This window comes from Temnothorax americanus, unplaced genomic scaffold (assembly GCF_048541705.1).
Source record: "Temnothorax americanus isolate GAGA-0224 unplaced genomic scaffold, ASM4854170v1 Scaffold28, whole genome shotgun sequence".
Lineage (NCBI taxonomy): Eukaryota > Metazoa > Arthropoda > Insecta > Hymenoptera > Formicidae > Temnothorax > Temnothorax americanus.
In genome coordinates this window covers 1,154,806-1,181,332 of record NW_027509421.1, presented here as the reverse complement: position 1 = coordinate 1,181,332, position 26,527 = coordinate 1,154,806, and the positions used below count along the sequence as shown (strand labels likewise).

Genomic DNA, 26,527 nt, shown 5'->3' with positions numbered 1-26,527 from the left:
AACGCCATTTATCGCGAATGAGGCACTTTGCAAAGTGGACGGGGAAAGATTTTGCAAATCCAATCTCTCTTTCTTTTTCTCTCTCTCTCCTCCCCCCTCTCTCTCCTTCTTTCTCTTTCTATCCACCTATTTTTTTTCTCTTAGCCGAGGTTTCCTTATTGTTCCCGCGGAGAGAATGCACGTGCACAGGACAGGACACGTATAGTGGGTGCGACCGTAGTTTTGCGGAGTGCAAATGCATTAGGTAGATGGAACTCATAATTGGGGCCGCCGCATGCACGTGCATCCACCCGCCGTATTTATTTCGTCTTTCCTTTTTGTCGGTTTTTACCCCCCTCCCTCCTTTTCCTCTCTCGCTCCCACTTTCGTACTGTTCCTACGTCTCACCTCGCGGAACCACCCTCTTCGCCCGTTTATCTCAACGTTAGATAAAAGCGCAGCTGTATTTTCACGAGACGCTGTTTTCAACCCGTTCGCTCTTTTGCGTATTTTTTGCACGCTTAAAAACGCAATCGGTACGATTTTTCCACCTTTTCCGATCGGATGATGTATGCAATCGGATCCGCACGTGAATAGAATCGCGAAAAGGCGCAGCGGGTGTTGATTGCCGATTGCCGAATCGCGATAAATTGCGGTTTGTTGCTATCAATCGGCGATCGATCGGCGGCGCGCCGCCGTTTCTCCCCCGACATTACTGTAATTACCTACCTACCCGTCTTGATTATCGGTTAGCTTCAATCCAAGTCGGCCGACAGTACTTCCCATGGGTGTACTGTCTGCTCATGCGAGAACTATACTCAGCATTTCGATGCGTCTATCGCGTGTATGACGAATGTGTGTTTGTGCGCGCGCGCGCGCGTGCGTGTGCGCGCGTGTGTATACGTGTATGTCTACGTACGTGCACCACGTACGTGTGTGTATGTGTGTGTGTGTGCGTGTGCGTGCGAGACGTGTAAGCGCAAACGGAACAAAGCCACACGTTAAGCTGGTTGCGATTGGTGTGTTGCAGACACGAGGTGCCTGTCACCTCGGAGCCGATCACGGTGATACACATGGACGAGGACGTCGTCGTGGTCAACAAGCCCGCCTCCATCCCTGTAAGTGGTGTACTGCCAGAACTGTACTGCCAAAAAAAAAATTGTTTGTCGTATTGTCCAAACGAGCACGGAAATACATACACACATACGCATGGACATGTATACACACACGTATACTTCTCTCGTCTTGCATGGTCCCCTTTGATAGTTTCCACGCAACCCAGATCGCTTGATTTGCTGGAAACCCGCTCGTTTCAGCTCATCTGGAAAAGTCCCGGAAGCCGCTTTTCATTGAGTATACATGTGATCGCCTTTGCTGCAAATTATTCCTGGAGCACGCTCCCGCGGGTTATAAGATCCCATATCGTTAAATTTAGAATTTCCGGAGTCAATTCTTTTGCGCTCTCGCGGATGAAAATTTTCCATCGTTTTGTCTAAAATATACATATTTTTGAGTGTATTTCCAAATTCAATTCTAGCGTGTCTTAACCGGGGCGCGCGGCGGACTTCCGCTCCTTCAACGACCTTCTGATTTTTCGTTAGCGTTCCTGGTATTTTCCTCTCTTTCTCTCTCTCTCTCTCTCTCTCGCTCGCTTTCTCTCTGTTTTTCTGTGTCGACGCGCGAAAGGCAACTAAATCGCCGCTAACGAGTCGTTTTTCAGACTGGTGTAACAAAACAACGCGGTTAACAGATGTATACCTACGCGTCAAATGCCAAGGGCCTCTGACGAGCTCCGCCTTTTTAAAATGCAACGTTTCGACGCCACCGTCGGTCGACCTCGGTCTCTCTTTTGGTCACTTCGGGACGCGAAACAATCATGACTAAAAAAAGAAAACCGTGTTAGGGAAAAAAAAAAGAGGGAGAGAATTTACGCGCGCACGCAGGCGACTCGCATAAATGTCCCGCGGTCGCGCGATGCACTACACGGCCGCGCGAATAAAACTCACCTATTAAAATGTTAATCGCGCGCATTACGACGCTCGCAAATCACGGATAATTTACTCCGCGCTATTATTGCCGCTCCGCGATAATGTCGGACTCTCCTCGCGGACTCCGCTGCAAAAACGCGCGGCTAAAGGACAGACGGCACCTCGCGTCATTTCGCGAAATGCGACACCGCGGTATTAAAGCGGCGATATCGGTGATTCATTGTTGCAAATTAACGGTTACGACGGACGGTCCCTTTTGTTTTCCACTTCGCGGCAATTTTCGTCTCAGTTATTTCAAATCCGCGCTGAAGTGTACACCTGCTGAGAAAATAAAGCGTCCTAGAGTGTCCAAAAAGAAGAGACAGCTCGCGAGATTTTAAACGTACTCTTTCTTTCTCTTTATATTTTTTTATTTCCCGTCCCGTTCTCTTTTCTCGTCTTCGCCTCCTCGGGAAACCGTTGGTTGTGTAGCCACCGCACCGCGGTGGTGTGGTGGTTGCAAGTTTCATTCTCCCACGACAAGTCGTGAGACTTCGCTCGGCGATAAATACAGCCGAGCGAGCTCTCGGCCACTTTTCCTCTGTTCCTCTCAAATGTCACCGGTGGCCGCCGCGCGTCCTCGGCGGGGGATCGTTAACAGGAGCTTGCGCAACAAAACGGCCGGGGCATTAATGCAAAAATAATCCCGACGCGCGCAAGTATATAGGTACTCGGCGAGCGCGCGAGGGCGATGCGCGACTTAATGGCCGGCTTTCTCGAGTATCTTTTTTCATCTTTACCCTCGCCGCGACGAGACCAACGGGGTCTCGCCTGACAAATCGGCCCCGAATTAATTTTCGCGTGCAGACGTTGTTAAAAACCGTTATGCAATCGCGAAGCACGACTTTGCCGTGCCGCTTTCGCTTCCTCGTTCTCCTTTCGCCATTCCCCGAGTAGATTACGACACAATAGTCATTCACATTTTCAGCTTTTCAGCATTTCGTATTAATTTTCTAATATCCATTTTTATCAATGCAGAATTAACTTTAGGCTGCGTTCCGTTATTCACTGCCAGTACTGAAAATCTATAGTGTATATGTGACGTAAGACGTAACTATAGATTTTTAGTACTGGCAGTGAATATATCGGAACGGAGCCTTAATCTAATTCTTAGAACTAGAAAAAGATAAAAAGTAATTTAAACCGAGAAAGTTAATCTTATACGTTAGTAGAGATGGACATAAGTCAATTTTATTAGCGACGAACTGTGCCACAATTTTATAAAATTTAAATTACATTTATTTATTTATTAAAAGGACATTGATGGAAAAAAGAAATTCGATTACGCTGCGCGAGGTCTGAAGGTACGCCGGGGAAAAACTCATTATACATACGTCAGCGTTAAAAGTTGGAGATTCGTTCGCTCGAAGTTCTTGAAATTCATTCCGCGACGGAGGGAAGGTGCGAAATTATTGCGGCGGCAGGTAGAAAAGTGGCCTTCGATCGCCGGATCATTGTAGCGATTCGCCGGAGTCGCTGGGCGTTCGATAGCCGTTCGATAGCCGACGTGTATTATGATGCATACGTGGTGCCGCCGACAGACGCGGGGGCGGACTTATCGAGCCAGGTCCGATACGATCCGCCAGCTAGAGTCAGCCAGCCCGGTCGTTGTACGTTGTATACCTACAATGCAGATCCGCATCGTCGTCGGCCGAAATGCATAAAGCGCGCCGTTCCCCGTGCCATGCCGATTCGAAACGATGAATCGACTCTCCTTTGTGGGCGCGATTGCTTTTTGTCCCGAATTTGCCAGGAGAAATGGGTCGATCGTTCTTGTGCGGATGCATACGTGTACGATCGTGTGTGTGTGTGTGTGTGTACCTACATCGAATTTACATTGGCCACATGCCGATAGACCACGCGAGTACATTTAAGTAGTGGTAAGCTCCGTAAATTTACCGTCCACATCTCATTTCCTGAAGATATTCTGGTTAATCGATGAAAGGTCTATCGTGAAATACTGAAGATGCAATTCTAGATGCTTCGAACTCGGGAAACGAAGCTACGTTAGAGTCTCGACGTTTTCCTTTTCTGGTACATTCGGAATTCATATATCTAGTACTTGGACAATACATTCTTGAATCTCCAGATCGTTATCTCTTCAAACGCTTCGCGCGAGGATGAAATGTTTGACTCGTGTCTCTGTTCGCAGGTGCATCCGTGCGGTCGTTACAGGCACAACACCGTGGTCTTCATCTTGGCGAAGGAGTACAACTTGAAGAACCTCAGGACCATTCACAGGCTGGACCGGTTGACCAGCGGCATCCTCCTGTTCGGCAGGACGCCGAAGAAGGCGAGGCAGATGGAGCACCAAATAAGAAATCGACAGGTTGGTTGCGTAAGTCGTGCGTCTCCGGGTATGCGAGAAATAAACGTGAGAGACGTCGCACAGCTGGCGTCGCTCGTTCGTCGTTGAACGACGGAGGGGACGCTTACGTTGGCGAGAACACGACGAGCCGACCGCGCGTAATCGTTCCGTGTGTTGTATCCCGTGTCTCCACGTTCCAGGTCCACAAGCAGTACGTGTGCCGAGTGGAGGGTGAGTTCCCCGAGGAGGAGGTGATTTGCTCGGAGCCGATCGAGGTCGTCTCTTACAAGATCGGCGTCTGCAAGGTCTCCGAAAAGGGCAAGGATTGCGTCACCCGCTTCAAGCGTCTCAGCTACAACGGCAAGTCGTCGGTGGTGCTGTGCAAGCCGCAGACCGGGCGCATGCACCAGATCCGCGTGCATCTGCAGTACCTCGGCTATCCCGTGGTGAACGATCCGCTCTACAATCACGTGGTCTTCGGCCCGCACAAGGGTAAGGGCGGTAACATCGGCAAGACCGACGAGGAGCTCGTCCGGGATCTCATCAGCATCCACAACGCCGAGAACTGGCTCGGCATGGACGGCGATTCCGACATGAGCCTGTTCAAGCCGAAACTCGAGCTGGAGGAACGGATGCTGGGCTCCGGCAGCGACAAAGACAACAGCTCCTCGCCGTCGTCCACCCCGGGCCTGGTCGAGGACGAGCAGCAGCAGCAGCCGCCGCCGCCGCCGCCGCCGCTGCCGCCGCAGCAGCAGCAGCAGCAACAACAGCCGCAGCAGCAAGAATCCCTCAAGGTCACCGTGGGCACGCAGACGGGCTCGGAACCGCCGGATTCCACTTTCGCCAACGACAAGGTCACCGTCGACCCGCACTGCTACGAGTGCAAAGTCAAGTACAGGGACCCGAAGCCGTCGGACCTGGTGATGTATCTGCACGCGTGGCGTTACTGCGGCCCGGGATGGGAGTACGAGACGCCTCTGCCCGCGTGGGCGGCGAGCGATTGGACCGGCGACGATCGATAGTTCGGACGACGCGATCGAGGACGATCCACGCGGATTCCTCGGCGAGCGATCGTCGTCATTGCCGTCGTCGAGTCTCGACCCCCCCTTTTGATATCCTTACCCCGTGCCTTCCATCCGCCAATGAGCGATCTTGACCATCGTGCGCAAGCAAGTACATGTAGACAAATACGCATACACACAAACGTATACACACAGTAGGCAAGCAGAGACGTGTGCATACCCCTGCAACTTGGCCGTCGGACTTTTCGGGGTGCTGCGGCCCGAGAGAAATGGGATTGCTGGAACAATCTCACGTCGCTCGATATTTACATTTCTGCAAATCGTCGTCGTCCGTCGTCGATATGTATGCGACAACTTGGCGTTATCGCGAAACCAATTCCGACGGCAGTCCGGCGTTTACGCGCAGAAATGTCACCGCTCGTTCTCTCGCGGCAAGTTCGCCCGTCGCGCGCGGACGTCGTTCCCGTTCCGTTATATATTTCTGGCAGAGAGTCGCGCAAATCCATCACGCGCGGACGATCATGCGCGGGGAAACGGTCCGAAACGCGACGTTATTATGCGGATTAATCATAGCGACAAAAGACAACCGTTGTTACCGATCCTATTACCTACGTAAAACTGTCCTGATTTTGGGAGCCAGCTAATAAATCAGATTATTATTACTGTTATTTTTGTCTTTCCGCGGAGCATGTTCCGATTTTCTCAAATCAACCACGTTTCCTCCGAGTAAACCTATAGAGCGCCTTGTACAGTTAACGCAGTAAAGTCACGTCGAGATGTAATAAGGTGCAATGATTGTTCCTACGATCGTTTCTCTCCGCGTAACAGCCATAAGAATGTTCTTGCACGGTCGGGTCGGTCAATGTGGATCATATAAGTCGCAGGACTTCGTTGTAGCTTCCGAATTAATGACGAATATTAATTTTTTTTCCCCTCAGAAAGATATATTATAACAAATATAGGCGATCTGTGATTACATTATTGGAATATTTATCGAAATGTTTTAGCGATAAAAATACGGCCGTACAGCGAGGCGGCAAAGGCTGATGATAACTCTATTTTTATTTCAATTCGCGATATATGCAGAAGAATATGATTAATTTTTGATTGTAATACGGACGAGATTCGTATTAGTTACGATACGTCGCGCGCATAGAAATTGTATATAAAAAATAATTTGCACGAACGCTCTCAACAGACTGAGACAAATGTATATTCTGGAAATCGCGGTAGAGTCTCGGCCACTTTTATGAGCAGCGGCGGTTAAAAAGTCACTGCCACTGGAGCGAGATACCCCTAACATGTAAGGGAAGATTGATGTGTCTGTCGGAGATGGCATGGTATTTCGATGGATCGTATCATTCATCTTGATTTATGACGTAGAAACGTGGAAAGCCGCGCGTTTCTCGTCTATTTTCTATAGTCGCGGAGAAGTCGTCCGGCTCGCGCGCAACTACTCCCCCCCGATCTTACGGCAACATTTTGATTCACGGGAGATATACCCGCTCGATCCATTTCTCAAAATTCCAGCGCTTTGCAGAAGCAATGTCTTATCATCCGAGAATAAACGATCGGGCGCGGAGCAGCGGTAGTATATATATATGTGACGCGTTTCGTCCTGACTCGATCCGACGTTCTCGGGAGATGTTCTCGGTAAATCACCGTCGTGGCTTCGAATTTGACTCGAGATTCGACTTCGGTCGGACCGAAGTGAATAGGCGATATCGATTATATTCGGCGGCGGTGTTGCTTTTGGCATCAAATCCGCCTCAATACTTCGTCTTGACAGAAGTCAGCTATAACTGGGAGATAAATTTATCTCCGGCGGGGATCGGCTTTGGAACAATTTCAACGAAGCCCTGCGATTTTCCGTATTATCGTACAGTGGTTGTGTATCGCTAGTATACTCGTTAAGAGAAAGATTACCGTAAAACATCGTGAATTTGAACGAGAGGGAGAGAGATCGAGAGGAACAGAGAAATAAACGTCGGTATTAATCGTATATTAACGCTATTAGAGGAAATCTCCCCGATATGGTATCTCTGTTACTCGCGATTGTCAGTCTCCTATCGCGCCGAGTTCGCCAAGTTCTCCGAAGGACACCGCCGACTGCGATCGTATTCTCGAGACCTCGCGCGCGAGTAAGTAAACGACATTATTTCTTACGTTCACCGACGACGAGACTACGTTCCTCATTGAGGACGGGCGGTCCGATTCCCATTCACACGTGCGCGCAACGCTCTTTCGCACGGTTTCGAGAATAGACTCCTTGGAATCGGGGCGAGACGCCGATCGGGGGAGAAAGAGGAGGAGTAAGACGCGAAGGAGATGGAACCGTATCCTCCTGAAGTGGGCATAGGGTAGGGGACTGACGTGCGGGAACCGCGATAGAGACGCATCTATTTTTATGGCAGATATTTAAGTAGGGAACCAGTGCGCGCGGTGCCGCGGGTCCAGCGGCAGGGTTCTCCAACAATAAGCGTGATCTTGCCCAGAAGACAGCCAATGATCATGCCAAAGAGCGTGCGACCAGCGAGCTTTCAATCATATCGTGCATAATGTAACGCTCTCCTCGAGATGTCTTCGTCGGCCTCGAGAAGAGCGCGGCCCGTCCGCGCGCGCGGCCGGGCCGGACAGAAGGAAGAGACAAGGTGTTTCGCAAAACAAGTACAATCCGAGAGCGAGTGGATAAGCGCCTGCTACAATTTTATTTTATTATACAAAGTCGTCGCGTTCTCTCGTCTCCGTGCGTCTTCGAAAGGCCGCGAAGGACACGCGAGAAGCGTTGTGCGTCTCCATCACGCCAACTTCCACGTTGTCAGGCTCCGTCCTCCGTCCGCAGTCCGCTCCGATTCGCGTATACCGCAGGGATCGATCGGCAGAAATTGCTATTTCGTGAACTTTTTTATTTCATAACGATTGTGTTCTGCACACGCGCGATGTCGAAGAAGCCCTCGTACGCGCATACGAGGCCTGTTTCGCGTTACGCGTTGCGCGGTAACACGCGGCGCGAAGTGTTTGCAAGAACGGGCGGACAGGGACGGGGCCCAAAGCGACAAAACACACGGAGCAGACAAGCTCCGCGTGTGACGCGGTGCTTCAGAGGCCTGTATTTTGGCGTCGAGAAAGAGAGAGATCGTTAAGTCGTCGTGAGCAGTGATGGGAAGTGATCCAGAAACAATTGGGCGAAGCTACAGACGCGGCGAATGCATCAGATTACTATGCCTTCCGATGAAATTAGCGACTCTTTGACTCTTAAAACGTCATAATCCGAGACACTTCTCTTTTCTAAACGGGGCCAATTCACGCGCGACCGCGTCTGGATGCTTGCCGAAGTATGATCTTCGACGACAAGTGCTACGACCTGCGATTGTTACGCCACGACGTGCCGTATCAACGAGATTTAAATTAAATTAAGTTCGCACTGCCGCGCGACATATATACGCTGTTAATTTACGTTTAGGACACGGTCGAAAAATTTGTGTGTTTGCTAAGTATATATATATATATCTTTAGAATAGCTTCCCCGTTTTAGTTTTAGAAACGAGAGCGTGAGAGCCTTAGGGACGATTGCTTTTAGGGTTGGCATAGCTATTAACTTGATAGATTCTTCCTGAAATCGGATACTCGAAAGGATCAAGATACGACTATCGGAAGAAGCAGTTATCCTATTTACCTAAGGTTTAACGCTGGTTATAATATATACAATGGGTTAGTGCCTAAAAATGTTCAAGGAAAATGTGTATCGGTATCGTGCCTAAACATTTTTTCAATCTGGAGAGAGCACTTGGGACAAACCAATCTTGCCATCACTGCCCGCGAGTCATGAATAAAGGAGATGCGAAGATAAAGGGGAACGTAATATCGGATTCGCGACGAAATGAAATGGATTTTCTGGATTTTGGTATAGATATGTATACATAGAGAAAGAGAATAAGAGAGACGGAGATAACGTAACACAAACGGACCTATCATAAAAGACAGTGTGTGCGCTTACTAACACAAGCGGGATAGCTCGCCAGAGGAGACGAGCTACCCCGAGAATGTAACGGCTAGCTTAAATCTATTATTTAAGAGTAAACTAACGATAATTCGAGAAAACGCGAAAAAGACAGTTCCGATTTTAGTGGCGCTAAGCGAGAAAGGGGAGCGAGAGCGGGAGAGAACGAGAGAGAGAGAGAGAGAGAGAGAGAGAGAGAGTGCGAGAAAGAGTGCGAGAGAAACGAGAGACAGGGAGAGCAGACGCAACGGTCTGCGGAACAAGCGAACGTGCTTTTGTATATATGTATTGTATACGCACATTGTACCGTATCTAAAGTCACATTATTATCCGTATTGTAGCCGGCGGAACGTTTTAGCGCTAGTGAATTCTCTTGTATGATGAACGAATAAAATGCAAAGTATCGTTCGATAAAACTACCGGCGAACATCTTCATCTCCGGACGTGCCCGGTTTTACATTTCACCCCGAGCTCGTAAGTGGATCGTATGCATGATTCATGGAGGAGAGCGGCCGGCTCCTCCTGCTTCATTCTCCGGTGTTCCGGCAAAAATATTTTCCATTCAATAGTCGTATCATTTATTTCGCATAATTCATCGCCGATGGCGTTATACTGTTGCTGTAACTCGTGGCAAGTTACTTTGAGAGCCCCGCAATGCAAAGCGTAACTATAAGTCTCGTAAAAACCGCGTAACGGGGAGCACGCTGTTTGCATAAGAAAACGCGGGAGGTAAATGTTATCTTGTATGGCTTTAAGTAAACTCGGCGGAGTATTCGAGGATAAATCGAATCTTCTCACACTTCTGCGCACACGATCTTCTCTCCGAGGTCGTATATTTCTCTCTCGAAACTTCACGTCGGCCAGTTCATATTCTTATGCTGCTGTTTCATCCCGTGTGTCATCTTTGAAAAGGTAAGCTGGATCGATTGCGCGATCTGTGTAGGATAGATTAGAACTTATAAATTCCTTAACAATATCACGCTATTAAACCAATCTTAAAAGCATAGTATCAATTTTCCTCTCGTACTAAAGCGCTCGAAATATACGATTATTTCTCCTGGTTTCCGGTGAATGACCGCCATTAAACGAAAACTTTTGCTCCAAGGCACTTTGCTTCGCCAGTTTTACTTTTCTTTAAACGTGAACATTAAACCGTTACGATATTTTCGATGTAAACCCGTGTGATACGCGATCGTCCTAAGTAGCACGTCTACTTACAATTTACGTATATAGACACGTATAGAAATATAGCCAGTTTTTCTCTTATATTTCTTTTATTAGTCGAACCTCCAGGACATAGCCCGGGTTCGAAGAATATCGTTACATGGGAATCGTGACTATTGTGTTTAGATTCATTTATATACACCGAAAATAAATATAAAATCTCACAAGGATTGCTCTAAATATCTTCTTCCGTTATATTCCGTCTAATCTGTTTCTCAACTTGACGCCGCTCGTTTCTGTTCCTTCATGCGCGCTTCGATTTCTGGCCTGAAATGCCTGATCAGACCCTGCACGGGCCACGCGGCACCGTCCGCCAGAGCGCATATCGTGTGCAATTCTATTTGTTTCGTAAGCTCCCATAGCATGTCTATCTCGTGTGTCTCGGCGTTACCTTCCACGAACCTGCAAAAACAAAATTGTTACAAAACCGGATAATAATTTTTTATGAACGAGATAAAGTTATAAAGTTATCAATGTCCACCTTCTCAGTATTTTGTACATCCAACTGATTCCCTCGCGGCAAGGTGTGCACTGGCCGCAAGATTCGTGTTTGTAGAAGCTTATCAAACGAGTGATGGCTTTGATTATGTCCGTCTGTTTGTTCATCACGATCACCGCGGCCGTGCCGAACGAGCTCTGTACCCTGATGAGATCGTCGAAGTCCAGCAGGACGGTGTCGCACACGCTAAAATTTTCGACTCTCGTGACTCTCGGAACGTAATCGGATCGTCGTCGAGGATCTCTTTGTTTACCTCTTAGGAATGACGGGGGTCGAAGAGCCACCGGGAATGACGCCTAATAAATTATCCCATCCTCCGATTACGCCTCCCGCGTGCCTCTCGATCAGCTCTTTCAGAGGAATGGACATTTCTTCCTCGACGGTGCACGGATTGTTCACGTGCCCGGAAATGTTGTAGAGCTTGGTTCCGTGATTGCGCGGACGTCCGAACGAGGCGAACCACGCTCCACCTCGGCGACAGATTGTCTGTACGGATAATATTATCAAAATAAAATGAATGAGGTAAATAAAGTAAAACAGAAAGAAAAATGTATCGGTGATGCGTACAGGCGCCACTGCTACGGTCTCGACGTTGGTGACGGTTGTGGGACACCCGAACACGCCGACGTCGGCCGGGAACGGTGGTTTTAGCCTCGGTTTTCCCTGTTTTCCCTCGATGGATTCAATTAGAGCGGTTTCCTCGCCGCAGATGTACGCGCCCGCCCCTCGTTGCACGAAGATATCAAAGTCGTAACCAGAGTTGCAGGCGTTTTTCCCGATCAGACCGGCCTGGTAGGCCTCGGCTATGGCTACCTGCATGTTGGACGCCTCGTTGTAAAATTCACCGCGTATATAGATGTAAGCGGCACACGCTCCCATGGCGCGACCGGCGATCAGGCAGCCCTCCACGAGTTTATGCGGGTCGTGGCGTAGAATCTCGCGATCCTTGCAGGTACCCGGCTCGCCCTCGTCGGCGTTGACCACCAGATACTTGGGCCGACCGTCGGAAGGCTTGTTCATGAAGGACCACTTCATCCCGGAGGGAAAGCCGGCCCCGCCGCGGCCTCTGAGACCAGAAATCTTGATCTCATTGATGATCCAATCGGCACCCTTGGCCATTATCTCCTTAGTCTTGTACCAGTCGCCGCGGTTCATGGCACCCTTCAATCGCCAGTCATGTCTACCGTACAGGTTCGTGAAGATGCGATCCTCATCGGCCAGGGGCCCTCCTCTTTTCTACGAAAGAAAAAAAGGAAGAAAGACGATAACAATGCAAACACCACTTGGCATTCTCGTTCATCGTGGCTATACTTGAAACTAGATAAGGGCACGTCGAGACTTTGGAGGCAGGAGAGGTGGGACTACCATGGAGGGTAACTAAGACGAACGTCGAGTAACAGCCTCACCTTTCCTTCCGGGGCGGCATCGGCGAACGTTCTCTGCTGCTGGCTGCTCAAGCTCGATCCGAGGAGACCTTTAAATATAGCGCAAAATTATTCTCAATTACATAACCTCGTAGGCCAGTCGTGGCGAGCGGAGCAGAGCGCCTTCGGAAGCACGCGGGGCCACGCTCGCTCGCCGTTACGTCGCGGACGGCCTGTTCGTGGTTCGCAGCAGCTCGCGTGGCCGAAATAACAAGTGGACGCTCGAAACTCACCTAATTGTCTCCTCGGGACTTGAAAACAACGCACTATGGCACCTGCCATTTTGCGGGGCTCAAGTTGCCTTCGGCGGCGCACTGTGCAGTGTGCGCAGCTGACAGAAACGGGTCAGCTGTCAGCTCCCTCCATCGGCAAAGCGGTATCGCCGGTATCGACCATCGGTTTTCCCGCTGGAACCTGGAACCAACGTGGAACATTGGAATTCGATACAATATTCAAATTTACTAAAAGTATAAAAAGTGAAATAAAAGTTACTGAAAAATTACTGAATATATTTCAAAATAAATCACAATTTTTCTTATATAAAATAATATAATACTGTAAAATATATATAATAAAAGTTAAATTTACTGAATTTAACTGGAAACTGAGTTTTTACTGAAATATTGATGGAATAATAATGGAATAACAACGAAATAGGGTCAATTGAGAGAAAATTTCAAAATATATTTGAGTAAAATTTCATAATATTTTGCTCTTGATTATTCGCAACTTCGCTTTTTTTTCCTCTCATTCTGCAATCCCGACGACGTCGCGGTGGCGCGATCTTGCAAACGGAGCGCGCAACCGCGCGCTGCTCCGACTGATTACGTGGAACGCGCGTGTTGTATCCTCGGCTCTCGGCTATTATGTCCGCGCAAAGTCCACGGGTCCGTCGTCTTCGGTGGTGACCGGTGACACGTGAGCCGCGTGTGTTCCCGTTTCAACAGCTGTTCCCGGAGGCGACGATGGAACACGGGCGTCGCGCGCGCGATCCATCCGGGCAGTGCTGATCCCGGCAGACTACCAGAGGGACTCCCCGACGGGATATCGCGCCGTTCCTTCGAGATCAACGAGCAGCCGGAAGATCGCTGGACGGCGAGATCTGCCGCGTCATGCCCTCCAGAAGGAACAAAGGCGGCCTTCTGGCCAGGGTGAACTTCCCCCTTTACACCCTGCAGATGCTCACCAGCAGGCACATCCTGGTGGGAGGCGGCGGCGGCTCCTCCAAGACTGGCGTTGCCAATGGATTTGTGAGTTTCTCAGCGTCCCAGATTGCCAGCGGAAGAATCTGTCATTTCGTAACTATTTAAATGTATTACGTCATTCGGGACATTTGGGTAATTGCGAAATGGCAGATTCTTCATTTCTTCCGTTCATCACATTTCACCAGCAGATTTCGTTATATTTCTGCCATAAATATTGTAACAGATATGTCTACTTTTGCAAAATTTGTTTTCAACACAGATTTGACTATCTGGGATTTTTTCTCGTCAAGTTCTCTCTCTCTCTCTCTCTCTCTCTCTCTTTCTTTTTTTTTTAATTGGTTCAGGATCTTGATACGTCAGCGTTATATGCGGGTATTTTCAATTCAGTCTGTTGTTGCAGGAAATTTTTGAATTATCACACAACGGAGCACACTTTGTCGCCGAAGAAGTGACCAGGCACGAGACGGGTCCCAGCGTGGTCATGAACTGCGCCTCGCATAACAACGGCAAGAAGACGTGGATAGTTGCCGGCCAAGAGAGCCACTGTCAACTGTACAACGTGAATCCTAAAGTGGTGACTTTGGAGAACGGAGAATTGATCAAAGGACCGACAGCGGCGGCTAATAAGGAAGGCCTCAGGCACAGAAGGAACAGCGAAAAGATCGAGGAAGTTCAGCCGCCGAAGGAAAGGATAGAGGAGGTCAAAGATGACAATTCTAATGTCAAGAGCAAGAAACTGCAGTTGGTTCTCAAACCCGCCGACAGCGTGCAGACGGCTTTCGGGTAAGACAGTTCGCTGCGTTTATTACGTCGAAGAACATTAGGCTGATTTCTAACGAGAAACATCTTCGCTTACAGGAACGGCGAGCCTTTACAAAGAGTCGTCAGGGTGAGCTTGCAAGGGGTGATTATGGCCACGGGCGGCACGGACGGTCGAATTAGATTATGGAAATTCCCGCAGCTATACAAATTGCACGATCTTGACGCGCACGGGAAGGAGATAGACGACCTAGATTTTAGTCCGGGCGGCGGCCTGCTGGTGAGCATCGCCAAGGACGGCAAGGCCTTTTTATGGAACGTGAGCGACGGTACGAGGAACAAGGAGCTCACTTGGACACCGTCGGACGGTGCGAGGTACATGTACAAAAGGTGCCGATTCCGAAAATCGGCGGAGGACAAGACGAAGATCGATCTGTTCGTGCTCTCCAACGCCGTCGCGGGAAAGAATCCCAGTTTCCTTCAGTTGTGGGACGTCCATACCGGGGTCATCGCCAAATCCGCTTCCTACAAGGAAACGCTGTCGGCGTTGGCTGTTTCCGACGACGGTAAATTCGTCGCCGTCGGCACGATGTTCTCGGGCAGCGTCGACATATTCGTGGCGTTCAGCTTGAGGAAGGCGCTCCACGTACCCGGAGCGCACAGCATGTTCGTCACCGGCCTGGAATTCTTGCCAACGAAACTGGACGGCCCAGCGATTACCAGTAACACGGAGACCGCGGTCGTCAGTATCTCCGTGGACAACAGAATCTGTATACACAGCATACCGTTCAGACGTAGGTATCTTATCGAAGCAAACGATTAAACGGTTACTTCCGGAGTTTATTGAAATTAATAAGCTTCTTTTTTTTTAACATTTCAGATACACTGCCCTTCTGGTTTGTCATTATACTGATAGTCATGTGTATATGCGGCGCGTTTATCCTCTGCAGCTATCTCGGTATATGACCCACGAAATGCGCGACCGAGCTGATGAAGCAGGACATTATCTTTTCCTAACTATCGTATTAGGCCGATAATTGCTCGCGCGGAAAGATTAAAAGTAAACACAAATGCACGATTCACTCGTAAAACGGTGAATGCTCAAGAATCTTACATACACAGAGACGCGTCGTAGGATTATCCGCGTGAAATGCAGGTGCTGACGTCGACGTCTCGTCGACGCGCACGATATAATTAGCTTACGAAACAAAGTACACCGTAACTCTGTGAATATGCACAGGGGCTAGGAGAGGAGTATTCTCGGTTTGTTTAGCGGTTAAAATCGTTACGATTCTTAATAGTTGAATTTATCCGATCGAGTACACAGATTTTCAGGAAGCGTTCGCGCGATTTAGATATAGACGTGACGTCAGTCCGGGTGCTACTGTGATAAATAAACTACGTTGGAGTGCTTCCAACAGATCGGAGCCGCACCAATAGCACATTTGTATTGATGTACATATAGATATTACGTTCTGTCAATTTTTTTAGCGCGAAAGGAAGGCTTTGACAGCCGCGCTACGTCGCGATTGTTTCCCTTCCGCACGAGTACGCTTAAATGATTTCGTTTATGGCAAGTAACTTGGGATGTGTGTTTCTCGTATTTACGGCGAACGACCATACTCTCTGTCTCGTATTACAGACGAAAATCCACAACTCTCATCGCATTTATATGCTGTATTACGTACACTAATGTCTACTGGTGTATTTTTTTCTTAATTATATGTCTCTCTGTACTTTCTTTATAAAACATGTAAGATACACGAATGATAAGAGTGTTCGTGGTTAGATCCCAATAACCCTGGCGCCTTAATTTGACGATGGTTTCTGGTAGTACTCTTAATCCTGAACAAAAAATTATATGGGTCTTATAGGGCTAACTAAAGTTTTACCAAACTTTAACCCTGTATATCTCGAAAACCAAAGCCCTACAAGACCTATATAATTTTATGTTCAGCGTTAAAAGTACTACCAGAAACCATCGTCAAATTAAGGCGCCAGGGTTATCGGAATCTTGCCGTGTTCGTAACGATCGACGCTGTGCTAATTAGCAGTAATTGTTGCTACGTTTCGCGAATTGAGCTTATAGGTACCGTTATTTATTTACGCACTTTCTGAAGTTTCTTAATTTATTTTTACAGCGCGTATATTTTTATCGCAAAGTTGTTCCGGCTAATGGTTAAAGATTTATTTGAATAAAAGCGTACATGTATATGCGGAACCTCCTCCGCTCGCGGAAGATTGTGCAATGAATTTGTAAGCGTCTCGACCACTTCATTAATAATAAACGATTAAATATACTTCACCGTGGTACTAAAACAATTGGAGGGGTTAAAGCCATAGTGGTGTAAGTCACTTTTTTTAACTTATCGAGTTAAGTTCATAGATGCAGTCTATATACACATGCAGATATGTTGAAAAAAGAAGAAAAAAAGTGGTCAAAAAAATTGACTTACGCACCACTATGGCTTTAACCCTTCCAATTATTTAATATCCTATGTTTAAAATAATTCTGTTAACGTATTAACTGTATAATAAGCTTAGATATTTACCTACTTATATTTAACGTTTAACAAGTTAGATTTTAATTTAAACGCCAATTTTCTAAATATAATTTTGCAATTGTGTATAAATCTTTAATTATTCAAAATTTAAAAATAAAAGTTTTATTAGCGGTCGAAATAAAAATTATCAAAACAAAGATAAATATTATTGTTGAAATACACTATTTATTCGATTTTTTATTAAAAAAAAAACGATTAAACAATTTATATTTAAAATTTATTATTAGTACACACACATTATAAAATTTCTCGTTACATATTAATCGAACTCCTGCAATTTTCTGTTACGCACGTGTTAAATTGTGTATTAAAATTGAAAGTTATTATTATGATGGTTGCAAACTGTCAATCGAAAGGGATTAGTAGCTTCAGGCGATGTTAATAAATTCATAAATCAAAGCGCAAAGGATAATATAAACATAATCAAGTTCAATGAATATAAAGAACAGAATATTTAGCATATATTAATTTTCTAACACTATATACCCATATAGCAATACGCTTGCCATTTTTACGAAATATACGTGCATAAACTCGTGACGCACATAAAAGTGTTTACGCAAATAATATAAATAATGCATGTAAAGCTGCGCCCACACACACACACACACACACACACACACAAATACTCTGCAGCAACAGTACTGAATTTATTTCAAGCAACGGTTTTCTTTTTTTCAAATTTGATATTTGTTACATTTTTGCATCAACAATTTACACCAGGCTCCATTTTAAGCAGTTTACATGTTATTGATGGAAACAATTTACATATCTTTACTGCAATAGCATCCATAAACATGCATCCTAAACGGAGCTACGATTCATGTTTACGGGATGTTTGTGGCAAAAATATAGTTGTTTTTAGTAGATATATACGCTTGCATGATTTTGCAGGTCATTTGAGGACGCGAAAAAACAGAAAATATTGCGCAGATATTACTGGCAATAAATTAATCGATAAGCGAGGATTTTTCGCAAATCGAACGAAATAATCAAAGAGTAAGTATACATAGTATATCGGTTATTTATTAATACGGTTTTACATAATGTATTTTCTCAAAATTAATGTGTTTGACTAGGAAGATAAGCTACATATCTGAAATGTATAAACACTTTATAATGTACTGTAAGGCTTGCCTCGATTTAATGAAGTGCAGATTTAACTACCAAAGAATGTATTTCCGAGTCTTACAATAACTTGCAAGGACATGCAAGGACTTGCAAGGATTCTCCGGTAAAGCCGGCCATATTTGTATCATAGGAAATATACATTCTTTGGTAGTTAAATATGTACTTATTTCCCGTACACACCGCGGTTTCCTCCTACGTGCTATCCTGATAACCTCATTAAATCGAGGCAAGCCTTACAGTACTTTATAATTTTGTATTACATATATGTATCGTATTGCATTATATGGTACATTTTTTAGCGTAAAAAAAACAGATTTTATATTACATGTAAGTTATATATGTACACATACATACATACAACGTCATAAATGCCTTCCCATTTTTGAAGATAGTCGCGTTTGAGTCAAATAATAGATAGCTATTATTAGCTATTAATTTAACTTGGATGCGCGCGCGCGGCTATTTTTGGGTGGAAAGGCATTTATATGCCTTTTTACGCCCGGAACAATGAAAAAATAAAAAAAGAATAACGCACACGTTCCGAAGAGAAGATGATGAACGCCGATTGAAATCCGTGGTGGACGTTTTACTGATATATTTCAAATGAGACCTATAAATTGCAGTTCCGTTAACTAGAAAAATTCAGTGTCGAGACACATCGATCCAATCATAATCGAGATCCGGTTTCTGATTGCTGTAATAACTTTACTGATTACTGACAATCCGTAACGATATCCGGTTTCTTGATTATATATATATATATATATATATATCCCTATTCGCTCCAACCATGCCTTTCGTGTCCCACGAATTTTTAACAGTCGTTTGTTCCGGAAAACAAATGATCGTGAGAGAATCCCCTCCACGCCGGAAAAAAGTTATTGTGGCAGGTGGCAGGGAACCTCAGGTAAAAATTTCAAAGTCCTAGCTCATTTAATAAAGTCTCGAAACGGCGAACAATCAAAATCTCGGTAAGACACGAAAGTGCATGGTTAGAGGATTACGTCAGTGTTGTGTGAAAGGTAAATGAGCATTTTTTTCGATAAAAATGTATTTTTGTCTATAATTTAACCGTATTTAAAATATTTTTGTCGTTAAAAAAAAAAGTAACATTCCACAGAGGTCTATTATGGCTCAGAGGCAAGTGAAAGAGGTGGGGAGGAGCTACGATTATAAAAAAAAAATCAATTTTTTTACATAAAAAATATCTGTCACTTCAAATTCGCCTTTTCTTATTCAGAAATTCTTTTTCTAGCATTCTTTAAGTCCTTAAAGTCCTTTTGTACCATTTAAAAATTACCAAATTTGCGGCGACAAAATTAAGTATTCCTATTTAATTAATAATTATCTCATATTTTTTTCTCATTTGCATTACTTTTAGCTTTAATTTGCGTTTTGGTTCATTAAGCTTCGTCAATTTGTTCGTGAGTTATGATTTTTTAAGTAAAACGAGTCGTAACGTGTGTTTGTCAACATATAATTCTTGTAAAAAAATATTTAAATAAATGATTTCCAAATTTTCTTTACATTGATTTTTAGTCGAAGGTACAAAGATATAATAATTTTTGGGGAATTTTTAAAAGCTATTAACGTTTTGAAAAACACGTCTGACTTGAAAGTGCGCATGGTTGGAAAATTAAAGGGGCGGAAAAAACGTTGGAGTGAATAGGGATATATATCTTAATGATGAATACGAAAAAATCGAAAGATTATTAAGTGAGTAAAAATTATAAAATGTATATCAGATTTAATCAGCACCAGTAGCTCAATATCATCATCGAAGTTAATTAAAACAATTTGTTATACGAGGAATTCCAAATAAATGCACTGAATAAATTATTATTTTAATATTTCGTGGTGGCAACATTATAATTTATAGGTGATACATGATCTTGGGTCTCGTTTTTCTTTTGCCTACAACGTGTGCTGTTCCATAAAGTTGTCGTGGTACCAATTGGTACCATTCGTACATTAACATTCGAGCAAGCAGATAGCGGTTCTTATATATTACTCTTCGATCTCAGCATGATTTATCATACGATTATAAGCATCTCGTGACGGCAATTATAGTATTGCGACACTTTATTTATCTCTCGAAAGCAAATTATGAGAGACGGGATTAATATTTTTATCATTTACGTGCAACCTTATAACTTCGTTAATTATATATTACTTTGATTCGATTTATTTATTTATTTTTAACGCTCTGAATTTATGACCTATTTAAAAATTTTGTTTTACAATTTTTTAATGTGTGATCGAAACTTAATCTCGTTTATGCGCTTGTACTAACTAGAATGTTTTTTTGCAGGAAAATCCCGAGAGTAAAAGAAGTTTGCGGAAGTGAGATTGATGCAGAAATTAAAGAATATAAGCAAAGCGACCAGTTTGAAGACTTCAAGACGAAGATGTAACGATAATTAAAAGGATATGCTATTTAACATTTTTGCACTATTATATCAAAATATGACAATTTGTAAGCTGTTATATATACTTATTTTGTCCCTAATAATCTACCGAGTAACTTTTATGATAAGATGAAACTTGATCGTTATTTTATGTGCTTAAATTAATTTTTTAGAGCTGAATTAAAGGAGCTTGCGCGGAAGTGGACGATACAGAATAAAGTATTTTTGCAGATCAAATACGCGGATACAAACATAATCAATCCGTGTAAAGGCTCTGGTAACAATCAAAGAGAGTGTTGAACGGGCTAGGTTAAAAATTTGGTATCATAAATAAAGGAATTAACCTTTGTGCACCGTCAACAGCGCTTGGCTCTTACTTAGCCCGTTCCACACTCTCTTTCAAACATAATCAGTTTGAAGATTTTTTTTAGAACGGACAGATATATAATATATAATAATAGATATAGCTACTTAATAAAATAGGTGTCCATTCTGACATAGGCTTAGTTAATGTAAAAATTGCCAGGCATTTATAATAATAATTTAATCCTCTGCCAATTTAATCCATGTGATTTTTGAAAACTATATACTCACTCTAGTATTTTTTAAATCACAATTAATGAATCAATCAGCGTTTTCCGTTCTCCCGTTTTCCGACTCTATCATTTCTTTTACAAGCAAAAAATATGGTTACAAAGAATTAATATAAATAGCATTTTTAATACTACACTGTAATAATTGTAGTACAAGTAATTTATTAGTTAATTTTAATGCCAGACACGTTTATTCAGATGTAAATTGGTTAATATAAATGTTAGTGGCACTTTTTCTGGCAATAGAAAACGTATCGTGTGGCGATCGTGGCGCAGAGAAATGTACACTGTTTTAATGAGCCGATTTGAATTCAAATCCGACTAAAAATCGTAGGTTTTTATTTGGCCACCACTTCACTGAAGGTACCTAATGGCTATCCACTGAGAATGCTTTTTGCAACGTGAGCTTCTCTGTATTTGGTGAGGGAACCGGTCTCGGTTTGGGGGTGTTGGACAGTAAAGTGGCAACCTACTCCCAAAGCACAAATGCTGGTCTCGGAACCTCAAGGAGAGGCCAATCTTCTCTGCTACATGGGCTGCAGTGCTGAGGAAGAGGAAGAAGAGGACGTATCGTAAGTATTTCTGCATTTAAATTACAAATCCCAGCTAGCAGAAAGTTTTAAAAGACGTCTTAAAAACGCTTAAATGACGTCTAAAAAATTATATTGTCCTTTAAACATATTTGTGATGTCTTTAAGACGTCTTTTAAAACTTTCTGCTATAACTATATATCTAAACTATGTTTTATTATTTTTTTTACTTTTTATATGGTTTTACGTCACATTTGTTAATAATAAATTTTATTCAAACTTCGAAAGGCCAAAACTTATAATGCCATATTAAATTTTTTTTTTAATAAATGTACTAGTTTAAATATGCATTTAAATAAAATTAAAATCGAAGCATAAAAAGCAATTTATTCGGAAATTTTGCTGAAAATTGATTATTTTATATTGATTCTTTTAGTGATCGATTTTCTACAGTTTTAAAATTTTATTTATATTGTCAATAGAAAAATATAGAATTGGAAAATTCGTTAATATACGTACAATATGCATGAAGCACATGGATATATATACAATATGCATTGGCAATTTTAGTAATATTGCTAGACATCGATTTATTATTTTCCTTCCTTTTTACATTTGTTTCGATCATGATTCATGATTCATGTACTCATGTGTTGTTCTATCTACGTCAAAGATAAACAAAAACCATGTTTAATTAACCATACAGATTTATGTCTATACGATTTAATACTTCTCAAAGTTCAAAGAGTATGTAAATGATATGTAAAACGGCATTGTGTTTGGAAGTTAATGTGCATCAAAGTGGAATGCTCTTTGTATAGAAGGTGATAAAGGTTTTATTATTCTATTATTAAAGTTAAGAAATTACGGTAGACAGAAAAAGAGAGAGAGAAAAAGAGACAGACCACGCGACAAGAAACTCTTGTTGATTTTTTGCTTATTTTTTAACATTGTTTGATCACGACTTACAATTAGTTAGAGACGAATATTTACGCAGCATGTATTATTTTCTTACACAGATACATTTGTTTTTATATAGATCAGCTTTATCTTCATAAAATTAATTCGATCTGTGCAACAGATGATTAATAAATCATCTTAATGTTATACGTTTTGTATACCTTTGGATTAATTTACATCTTAAAATTATTTTCTGGAAACACACAAAAATGTAAAAATGTATAAGAAAAGATAATCTAAAAAGATTAACATGAGATCTGAGATATGCAAATGATCTTGTACACTTGTCTTACGCGGAGTATATTCGTCTCACGTAGTTTTTTTTTTTACGCACTTAAGAATCGCATAAACGGAGTCTGTCAGTACAAAGGTCTGTCAGGAGAGAGGAGATATAAATTTAATTTCAGTTTTTTTTTCTAAATTGTGAGATAACTAACCATAGTTGCAATAATAATATTTTGTTATAATGTGTGACTTATAGTGTTTCTCTTGAAGAGGTATGCTGTGATTCACTTGCCAGTTGACTTATGACACTATATATTCAGCGACCGCAACATTATCGGTTTAAAAGAATAACGACATTTCTGCCTCGAATTTCGCACACAGACTTGTGACACTATTATAGCACGTTAGTCATTTCAGCCATTCTTTTTATGGGTTTAATTCAAAATCGAAATTTTTTGAGTTGTGATAGTATTTTTCTGGGGATGCATATGTATAAAATTTATACTTGCAACGTAGAATACGTAAAAAAATTTTTTGTGGAAACGGATATTAAGATATAATAAACAGCTCTCGTTTTTATATGCTAATTAAGAGATTTTGTTTAGGTTTAAAAAATATAATAAAAAAAAGCAAATTGAATAATCTTCAAGTTGTTATTTTGATTAGATTTTTTAAGCTACTTCTTTAAAGAAATTTCAACGGAAGTCTTGCGGAAATTTGAACGTTTGGAAATTTTGTAGAATACTTTCAAAAAATAATTTAAATCACTTTTTTATTTATGTACGCATTTGATATTAATAATAAATACGCGCTTCTCAATTCATATTAAATGCATAAATAACTACTTCAGCGTATTGAACATCATGTATGTAACAAATAAATAAATAAGATAAAAAAAGATTTTTTATATATACCATTGAAATAATCGTTGTAAAAGTTAAGAAGAAATTTCATCATGTGTTGCAATGTAAAATTTAATCTGATTGTTGATTTATTATATGGAGGGGTAAAAACCCCTTTAAGATATTGACTCGTGTGCATAGATGCAATTTACATATTGTATACATATTGCATCCATGCACACGAGTCAATATCTTAAAAAAATTGAATTACACATATCATACTGTTAGCGTTATTAATTTTATCATAAAGAAACCAGAAACACGTGTATAAGCTGCAGGAGGGGAAGGAAGATGAAATCAGTCATTTTAACTTTCAACACTTTAAACGTTGAATATCATTAAAATCCATTGTAATTCTCAAAAATTTTTCTCAACATTTTGTTGCCGACAGAATTGTTTTCAAGAAAATTAATTATGACAGGACATACGGCAAGAACTGTAGTTACAATTGTCATCATCACTTGGAAATTGAAATAAACATCTTTCAAACACTGAAGAGATGTCATTCTTCGAAAGGAAGATTAATGAATCCGTCTTAGTACGCTCGTGTTTCTTTGGCTTCTCTTTTCTGTTGTATCTATTTCACATAGGCATAGCGAGATAAACCGTTTAGCATTTTATTTTTGCGAACAAATAAACATCTATTATTAATTCTATATGTATTTTACAGATGAAGACGCAGTTAGTTTTCTATATTTTACAGTAAAGATTTGCTTTTAGAAGAGATTAGCGTAAGTTGAAAGCTATAACAATCACTAAAGCCATGTGCGCGTAAAGATTTTAGAAGAAATGCAAATTGCAAATACAAAAAGGAAATTAATTCTATCCTCGTGTATTATAAAGAAGTACTGTTTTTTAAACGGTACGTATTGAAACCAAACGATCAAACAATTTCGTGTTACAAACTGAAAAAGTAGTTGACCGCTACTGCGTTTAGCGCGAGTAATGCACCCGCAATCAACCGTAACTCATTATAGAGCAACGGTTCTTGCGGTTGTGTAGCTGGTTGAACTAGTAATTTATCTTAACTCTTAATACACCAAAACGAACGCGGTGATTTACTTGCGGAATCATTCTTCACGCCATTCAAACGCTAATTATGCTTAGAAATAATTGATACAATATGATAATGTCGCAATGTCCAGGCAGCCAAAAAGCCATGGGCGTTATCTTAGGGGAAAAAATGAGAAAATTAAATAAAAATGTGAGTGGATCCCTCTGGATGAATAAAAAAGACATTTGACGATAAAAAGTACACCAGGAGTACTAATTAATTAATTCACAACGTTTAAATGATATATTATCCACAACGTTTAAATTTTAAATTAAAAAATTAATTTAAATAATAGAATATTAAATATTAAAATTTAAATATTAACGTTCGTTATAATTATATTTAAATGTAAACATGAAAAAAAGATTTGCCTGTTTTAAATTTTAAACGTATATTATATAGCTTTATAAGACTTTATGGTCTAAATTAATTTCTAATTATTGCCTAAATAAATTACAGAAATTATGTATACCTATATCTATAATATTTATTTGTATCTGTCATAAAAGTGCAGAAAGATCTGCAGATTTTCGGTTCAGGATGGATAAGTATAAGAAATTTGATTACACTGTCCGTTTTGATATTTTCACTGTAAACTGTACTAAACACCGGTTGTTTCAACATAAGTATACTATTGCAATATGAGTGTACCACATTTCTGGTCGTAATCGAGTTCGATGGTAATAATTAGTGAGATTATCTGTTTACTGTTTTGTCGGCTTGTATTCTGACTACATATTATTTCTTCTAATAAGTAGATAATGAATTGCTTTTTTTTACTTGTTAGTGACTTTATAGAAAAAATCCTTAGCTGCTGCATAAAATGAATTCATGCAAATTTTCGCGTTTTATTAAAAAGTCTGATACATTGATAAATCAAAAATTAAAATACAACCTCGTTTTGTTTAGAAGAGGAAAATAAAATGCGAGGAGTAACTTTTTTATTACCGCCAATCGTGAATAACAAATTATTAAAAAATTTGGAAGGGAGAAAAAGTGGAATTCTAGTGTGTCGCTATCATCGCGCGATCGTGGAATGGCTTTGGCATTATTTTTGAAAACTCTCAGACAGTTTGCTTGAAAAGTTTTGAGAAATCCCTATATTTTATTTTATACAGCCGCAATATCTTTCAAGTTATTTTTTAATGACAATTTCTCGCCAATTTCAAATTAACTCTTCTTTAACAAAATTATTTAACAGCGTGAATAATTAATAAAATTTTACTTTTATTAATAAAAGTACATTTTTCAGGGTAAATATTGACGATTTAAAGATGCTTTTTAATTGTAATTCCTTAATTTAATTGTAATTTAATTAGAAATTCCTCGGGCAACTTTTCGTTCAAATTCCGAGAAAATCCAGTTCGACAATCTTGAAAAGCAGTTTGCAATGTAATAAACGCATCTTATTGTTAGATGAGAACTGCTTTATCTTTATGATTTTTGCAGCAAATCAGCACTTGATGGAATAAAGAAATGTGTTTCTTTTGTTGTACGGATCTATGACAGCAAAACTTGGTATAACAATAATACAACAACATATTGACATTAAAAACTCAAAAGACAATTTTTTCTTTGGTTTCTTCTGCCCCCTATTTTATATATAACTTTTTTAAATTTGGTTGATTAGAGCCAACTTTATACGCAATCAAAGGTTCATATACGAATTTACGAAAACAAAGCTTCCTCTTATGAGGAAGCAATAGAAATTAA

General features: G+C 41.7%; 3 protein-coding genes across 5 annotated transcripts in view; 2 read left to right on the top strand and 1 right to left on the bottom strand.

Moving 5' to 3' along the window:
* Positions 1 to 9,752, top strand: part of LOC143899603 (pseudouridylate synthase RPUSD2) — a 121,516-nt gene extending 111,764 nt beyond the window's left edge. For all 3 annotated transcript variants that reach the window (XM_077409995.1, XM_077409994.1, XM_077409996.1), the window contains 3 exons: positions 1,010 to 1,097; positions 4,159 to 4,335; positions 4,515 to 9,752. In XM_077409995.1, coding sequence (XP_077266121.1) covers positions 1,010 to 1,097; positions 4,159 to 4,335; positions 4,515 to 5,336 — 1,087 coding nt within the window. In that variant the 3' untranslated portion in view covers positions 5,337 to 9,752. The remainder of the gene's footprint in view (positions 1 to 1,009; positions 1,098 to 4,158; positions 4,336 to 4,514) is intronic.
* Positions 9,753 to 10,591: 839 nt separating this feature from the next.
* Nd-51 (NADH dehydrogenase (ubiquinone) 51 kDa subunit) lies at positions 10,592 to 12,869 on the bottom strand. The gene is made up of 6 exons (XM_077410000.1): positions 12,717 to 12,869; positions 12,466 to 12,533; positions 11,627 to 12,295; positions 11,313 to 11,545; positions 11,042 to 11,245; positions 10,592 to 10,962 (listed from the first exon to the last, which is right to left on the bottom strand). Exons 1-6 carry the CDS (start codon positions 12,763 to 12,765, stop codon positions 10,776 to 10,778), a joined length of 1,410 nt encoding a protein of 469 aa, XP_077266126.1. The 5' UTR covers positions 12,766 to 12,869; the 3' UTR covers positions 10,592 to 10,775.
* Positions 12,870 to 13,304: 435 nt separating this feature from the next.
* On the top strand, positions 13,305 to 16,747 carry LOC143899608 (guanine nucleotide-exchange factor SEC12). The gene is made up of 4 exons (XM_077410001.1): positions 13,305 to 13,733; positions 14,089 to 14,471; positions 14,547 to 15,241; positions 15,328 to 16,747. The coding sequence occupies exons 1-4, from the start codon at positions 13,596 to 13,598 to the stop codon at positions 15,411 to 15,413; spliced, it is 1,302 nt and encodes a 433-aa protein (XP_077266127.1). The 5' UTR covers positions 13,305 to 13,595; the 3' UTR covers positions 15,414 to 16,747.
* Positions 16,748 to 26,527: the final 9,780 nt, after the last annotated feature.